The 7,443-nt window shown below is 40.6% G+C and overlaps 1 protein-coding gene across 1 annotated transcript in view; it reads left to right on the forward strand.

Annotated features, from left to right (window-relative positions):
- Positions 1 to 4,783, forward strand: part of SYDE2 (synapse defective Rho GTPase homolog 2) — a 29,442-nt gene extending 24,659 nt beyond the window's left edge. Inside the window, exon 7 of the mRNA XM_071565794.1 lies at positions 1,613 to 4,783. Coding sequence (XP_071421895.1) covers positions 1,613 to 2,115 — 503 coding nt within the window. The 3' untranslated portion in view covers positions 2,116 to 4,783. The remainder of the gene's footprint in view (positions 1 to 1,612) is intronic.
- Positions 4,784 to 7,443: the final 2,660 nt, after the last annotated feature.

Below are 7,443 nucleotides of genomic sequence, written 5' to 3' on the forward strand. Positions count from 1 at the left end.
GATGGTGCTGCTCCCTTGTCAGCTGCAGGTGGGGCTGCCCCAGAGTTGCTGACCACCAAATATGAAAAGAAGCTTTCAGTCAGGCCAGTGAGTCTGTGCAGGTAAGACAGGAAACGTGGGGGGAGGAAGAGGGAGACCAAGAGATGTTTGGGCAGTAAATATAGTGCAAGAGCTAATCATGAAACCCTGGGGATGGCTTATGGCATGGCTGCTGCGGAATACAAAAGCAAGTGGATGTAGCTCTGCCCATAGGAGTGTGCGTTGCTGTAGCAAGGGTAGGAGTATGGTAAGTAGTAGAGTTTTCCTTCACTTTGAAGAAAAAACCAAATGCTATCCCCTGGTTTGCAAGGACTGTGCAAGAACTGTGCAGGATGTTGTCCTATAAGGGAGGTGAATGTGGAGCAGGTGAACACCACACAGTGTAAACAGAGCAGTTGGACTGAACAGAAGGATCACAGTCTAGTCCCTTATATTTAATCTTCTGTAGATTGAGACAGCTTGATAATCAACATGTTGTGCAATACTTCAGTTTCCGTATATTTCCAACTGAAAACAAACAGTCCTTGTTTGGTTAGACCATGTAACACTGGCAAGTTATTGTTAACCCGTGACCCTTTGTCTTAATGGAGCATAGTCTAAACAGAAGGACTTTTGTTGTAGTAAAAGTGGGGGGAAAAGCAGTGAGAATTATTGCATTACTGCACAAGATGTAAAGACTAAAATCCCCTGAAGAGAACTGTAATATGGACCCAGAAAGAGGATTGAGCACATTTCAGGGCTGAGCTTTTGTGCTTGTGTGTGAGGACTCCTAACAAGAAGGGGAGCAGATCATGAACTGCATGGGTTTGCATGCACTGCCTTTTCACTGATTAAGTGGACTAGAAAGTTTCTGCTGCTCATTACAAGAGGCAATGGTCTGTATAAAACAAAAGAAGTTTTTCAGCTCAGATATTTACAGGCACAGATCAGTAAAAATAGTTGTGCTGTTTACCGTAGGAAGCAGGTAACAGCAGAGGAGCCTGTTAGTAACTTTTGCCATCTAATCGAACACTCAAACCTGTGTGAGTGTTCATCTGCGATGGGGTTGTGGCTGCTTGGAAAAATTAGTGCAAATGAGCTTCTTTAATAGTGCAGAACATTAGGGCAAAAGAGAACCAGTAGAGTTCAGCTCTTGGTGTGTTGTCAGCTTCTCTAGGTGTCTCTCAGTGGTGGTATTTTTGTTGTGTTTTAACCTCTTTTGCTGTGCCTTTCTGTTACTCCTATAGTGTGTGAGCTGAGCTGTTTGCTTTTCTTTGACCCAGATCAGATGGTGATTAACTCACGTAGTGAATTTAATTGGCATTCTGGGAGATTCTACTTTTAGATAGGCTTCTCTGCTTCAATTTGAATCCGGCATGAATCTTCAAAATTGAGCTTTTACACTACTTTTTCTAATTATTTTATATCAAAGAGTGGCAAAACATGTAACAATGGAATGTATTGGCTGTAAGTTTGCATGCATTCTTACATGCTGTTAGCGTGTGACATCGGGAGAGGTCACTGGGCATCTGTCATGGGCTTTTTCTATTGCAGCATGGATACAGTCCTGACTGGTTTAACTTATCTCTTCTAGTTCATCACTCCCTTGCCAAAGAACCAGCACATCTGAATGCATTTCCTGAGCACCCATCTTCCCTGAATTACCTGAGACCCAAGAGGCAGAGACCTCAGATGCTGAATCTTAGTGGTACCGAGGTGTCTGGGGTACTCAGACCAAGGCCAGCAGGTCTAGACAGCCCATCGAGCAACCGCTATGCTGGGGACTGGAGTAGCTGTGGGGAGAACTACTTCTTAAACCCTAAAGACTGCCTGAGTGAAGCAGACTACGATGATGTCCCTTCAGAAGATACGGAGAGTGGAGATGACAGCAGCAAAGCTGAGGAGTTGGATGCCCCGGCAGGATGCCCTCAGCCCGTCCCCAGAGAGCACACCCTTCAGAGCTACCTGACAGTGCAAGCGATAGACTCTGCAGTGGATCACAGGGCAAACCTCAAAGACCTGCAGGAAAGTATTGATACTCTGATAGGAAACCTGGAAAGGGAACTCAATAAAAACAAACTAAATATGAGTTATTAAATTCTGTCCTGCATGACGTTTCCTCCTTGTGCCTCCATGCCCCTTGTTGGGATTCCCCAGCTGTGTGAGTGCCCCTAAACACCTTGTGGTAAGGCCACAGCACATTTTAAGCCATTCCGTAATGTTTCTGCCTTCTTGTTAGAAGACATTGTCCTGATTTCTGTGTTGGAGAGAAGCTTAGAGACTGTGAGGTGATTCCACATAGTGGCATTTCTCTCTAAAAACACTGTGCACTTCGGTGGCCTGGGCAATACCTGGTAGAAGATAAAGCAACATCTCTGCTGTCAGTGGCAGCAGAACTCCTCATTCCTGAAATCCTGGCTCTGGTACAGATGTTCCTCTCGGAAGAGGATGAACGCTGCTTGGCCTAGGTTATGCAGCATGGACTTCAGATAGACTTGTTTTACTATATATGCAATGGCTGCTATGAAAAATGCTTTATAATATTTATATATAAAGTTTTAATTGTACAAATATTAACATATTACTGTATTAACACTTTTCAGTAATTATTTAAACAAGCAAAAATAAATATTTTTCTAACCTTGTTTGTATATATCTATGTGTAAATGTGCATGTGTTTGTAGCCACCTTCAAAAAGGAGATGTCTCAGAATTACGAAATGCCTCATTTCTAGGAAGACATGTTCAGTGATGCCAGGATGAGGTTACCCCTTGGGTTACACAGCATTTGATTTATGCACAGAAACATGGCCTGAGAGAAGGCAGGGTGAATGATTAATGTAAATGACCTTGTGTATTGCAGGGACCTCCATTTGCAGATGTTGACTATTAACTCTCTCTCTTACACACACGCACCCCCGCATCCTTTCTCTATTTTTTTTCTTTATTGTTTGTTTCTTCCTCCATGGGTTTTTTTCACATATGAAAAAAAGAGTCTGGAAGATATTTACTTTTCCAAAAATATTTGTGGTTTGCCCTTGTAACCTGTTAACTTTATTCTTGATATTTCTGTATATTTCTTTTTTTCTCCAGAGTTTCATGTATTTCTGTTATGGTAGCCCTGTCTGGCTACTGGTATTTAGGGTGTTTGAGCCCTCTATAAAGGGCTGTGGCTCTGGAGATGGAAGACTCAAGTTCTGCACAAAGGTAGTTATTTTTTTTCTCTGAGTCTTTTGTTGTTGTTTGGTTTGGGTTTTATTTTTTCAATTAGTCTTCCAAAAATGGAAACTGGAGTTGTCATATGAGGTTAAATGAGTCGAAGGATGTCACTCCTGGGAAGTTTGAGTGGGATTGCAGTTCACTGGGACCTTATGAGGTTGAGTTATCACCGTCTGCTGAAATTGTCTTTTATCTTTAGTCATTTATGGTGAGCAATTAAACATTGCACGTTAAGGAAACACATTCTTGATGTAATTAAAAATAATTGTCAAATAGTTACCAAATTACATACAGGTGTTATGATAGTCCCTCTAACCAACAGGAGATTCAGAGCCATTTCTTGTCCTCTACAGGTCACATATACACCCCTGAGGAGGGGGTATTTGGGCAAGTGGGGGTGAAAGGTTTTGGTGTTTTGAGAAGTTTAGCACCAAGTTGCTGTCAGTTGGCAGGGTAGAAATTATTCTACATATTTTTGGTACTATTTTTGGCATCCTGCTATGGCTTTCCATTCACCCTGTGGGTAAGTGCTTTTCTGCTAACCAGTACTTCTTTGTACTGCTTAATTGGAGAGTTATTTATTTACAATAGCAAAGAATTAAGAATTGTTATGGCAAACTTCACCACTCTTTGCTAAGGAATTATTTTAGCATGGTTCCAATGGTTTATTCAATCTCATTAATTTATTTTTATAAGTGTTAAAAGATGCAAAACAATTATTGCAATATAATAATAATAATGTATGAATATGTAAATTTAACCTGAGGCATTTATCAATAAATCAATGTATTTTTTTAAACTTTTATACTTACAAAATGTGCATACTTTTTAAACTATAAATTTAAATTCTAAATAAAATTTGAATTAAGAATAAAGTTTGTCTATGCCTAGTTAGTGATTATTTAAACCTGTCTAAGCTGATGCCATCCATTTGCACTGGCTGCACATGTGAATTAATTCCATAAAGACATTTAGCTTTTCAGGAAAGGATTTGTTCTGTTGTCATTTCTAGATTGACCCAATATTTGAGTTAGATAATTAAATAAAACCCCAAACCACTACTCAATTAGCACTGCTTGAAAGATGTTTGCATTTAAAATTATTTGATAAATGATACATTAAGCTTTCATTGGCTGTAATAATCCAAATGTGTAAGTCACCTCTTGAATACATGTAAGCTCTTTCTACATGCAGGGTCTGTAACTCTCAGCAGCAGCGTGCTGATCTGTCAGCTTTAATAACTTTACAACAGCAGAAATTAATTACTTGAGAAATTGTATTAATATTAATATAATGAAGTGCTTGAAATACAGTAATGTCTTGGTATTATTCAGATGAAACACTTGTTGTAAATTTAATGACGACAACTTGTAGAACATGTTTTGTGTCTTAGAAATCCTCTTTTAATGAGACATTTCCTCAGTGGTATTTCTGTTATATGTTATCCCTTATATATATATTCTCATTGATATTATTATATTTCAAATAATTATTTATATAATCTGGTCAAGCCACATTCTTTTTATGATTGTTACAGAATCTCATGGAACAGGATTATAATGGGCATTACCCCAATCTGGAAACATTAAACTGGGAGATTAAAACAACCTGTTTCTACCAAAGCAGGAATGGGCTGGGTTTTTATACAAAAGAGCAGCCTCAGGCTGTGGGGTTTGCAGGGCAGAGCTCTGCATGGGCACAGTGAGGAGCCTTCCTTACTGTATTTACCTTTGCTGTTGTCTGCTTGGTGTAACTCAGTTCGTCATCAGGAGCAGCTCTTGTTCACCAGGGGGTAGAAAAGGTTAAAAACAGAGGGCAGAGCATGTGGTGGAATTCAGAGAGCAAATGTCCTTGGAGTGCATGGACTTCCTTCAGGTGTGACTTCCGCTTCCCAGATAAAGAAAATGAATGTGAGTGCTCTTACAGAAACCAGTTCCACGACTTGCACCAGAATTACATATAAATGGTTATACCAAAGTACAGACCAGTGATGGCCACATGTTGGGGTGGGTCACAACCAAGAGTCATAGTTTGTAGTCCCCAGAGAAAAGCAGAAATGCAGATAGGTCTGTGCAATTCCTTGCTGCCAAGTGTTAGGGATATGATACACCTAGGTGGATTCAGGAATGGACTAGGCCCATTCATAGAGTTTTAATCCTTTCCTGTTTGTTTAAATAAGATTTTCCAAATACTACTGGGGCTTTGTCACTGATCCAGCTGACACAGAATCACTTCTCCCTCTTTTTCAGCTTCTCAAAGTGGCTTATTACAGCAGAGTGGAAGAGATGGGTAGGGATGGTATGGGATGTAGTGTAGTGGGGGTGGCAGCCTCACCTCAGGCTGTCTTAAGCCACTGGGGACCTACATCCTCAGAAACGTCAGGTTTTTACATGTCTTTCCCAAATGTGTAATGTGCATGTGTGTTCATTAACACAACAGATAAATGTACCTGCAGCTGTTCAGATGTGTTGTAAAAGTAGAGACACATCCCCAACCAATACTCAGGATTTTTATGGAATAAATTTATAAATCTGATAAGCCAAAGACACATCGGGTATTTTTGCTATCAGATCTTAACCCCTTTACCTTCTTCCCCATCCCAAGGTATAGGATTTTCTTAACAGTAAAAGTGTATTTTGATATAAGAAGCTGTTGTCTTATTCTGGAGCTAGGAAGAGCTGCAAGATGGTTATTTGGGGTGGGGGGAGGATTGATGTTACTCTTAGGTGTAACTATGATATCTTTGTTTTAAAATGTCCTCCATCATAATGACTTTTCCATTTTCTCTTTTTTAATTTACTGTTTGACTTTTTTTAGAACCCTGCAGGAAATCCTGTAAATGCGTCCTAACCACAACATTTTCTGGGCAAAACTGGAACAGTCAGACATGAGATATTGCAAAGCTGACCCTACATGTATTTGAACGTCTAGAATTGTGTTAGGATAAGTGATCATGGTGGGTTGTGTAACCTCAGGTCTTGTGTTACTTTGGAACAGTGATGAGAAGGAAAATGACTGTCAGGAATGTTACTCCCTTTCCACTGGGGGCTTCCTGCAGTTCCCCAAATTATTTTGCTCCAGGGAGAGAGGGGAGCTGATAAGTAGAGCGCTGATCTGCTGCCTCTTTGGCCTCACTGCTAGGAAACCCCAGCAGAAATCTCTCTATCTTCTGAAATATTTCCTTAATCAAAACTCTCAAGAGTGCCTCTGTGGAGGGGAACAAGGCTCCCATTGAGGCTGCTGCCTCTCCTGGGGAGTGGTGACAGAGCTGCAGTGGAAGGGAGGTGGCTGGACTTTCCAGATAAGCCATGACCATAAGGCTGACTTAAGTGTATGTGTAGTTTGCAGCCCTGTTACCCAAAAAAATCTGTGGAAGATGATCTGAGTTGGTGTACTAATCAAGTTCAGGCCTGATAACAGAGAGCTGAGCTTTTTAATTAGCCAGTTCTGTGATATTTACATATCTGTATAGAGCAGGCTGTTAGTTAAATATTGATTTAGGAGAGCAACAATGTTCTCTTCCTGTTTGCATTCGGACTGCACATGCTGTGCTGCAGGTGGTAGGAACATGCTTATTGAGTTTTCCTTGATTTTAATTTAGAGGTAGTTCAACATGAAGGGCAAGGAATATTGCAATAATATTTAAACTTCAAATGAACAAACAAAAGAGACCATTTTTCAAACCAAGTCCTATCTAGTGCTACCTAACCTCTCTTAAATCAGATCAAAGTTCAATCAAAGTGGTAAAAGTGCCTAATGGGGAGATCCTGGCTGTAGAAAATTGAAGGGGCATATTTTTAACACCGCCTAAAGCCAATTTACAGTGCTTATTTTGGGACACAGGAGCCCACACTGATCCTGTTTTGTATTTGTCTGTGCTTTACTCCGACAAAGCAGAGCACTGGGGCTGGCTATCGCTTGTCAACTGAAGATCCTCTCTGCAAATCCCCTGTGTGTCAGTTGTCTTTTGTGCTTTAGTGTCTACTGTGACCACATGGACATTTGTTTGACAGGAGGCTGTGACCCTCAAACAGTTTGGTGAGTCATGGAAAGAGTGAACTCACCCGTATAGAGTTTAATCTGTCCTCCTCTGATAGATTTAATTTCTACTTGACAGGCTCTGCTCAGTTACATGGTGTCTGACCTGGCAATTGAAACCAAGCAGCCAGCAGAATGGCTTACCAGGGACCACTCTCTGTGGATGGAG

The sequence above is a fragment of the Pithys albifrons genome, chromosome 10 (genome assembly GCF_047495875.1).
Source record: "Pithys albifrons albifrons isolate INPA30051 chromosome 10, PitAlb_v1, whole genome shotgun sequence".
NCBI classification, from domain to species: Eukaryota; Metazoa; Chordata; class Aves; order Passeriformes; family Thamnophilidae; genus Pithys; species Pithys albifrons.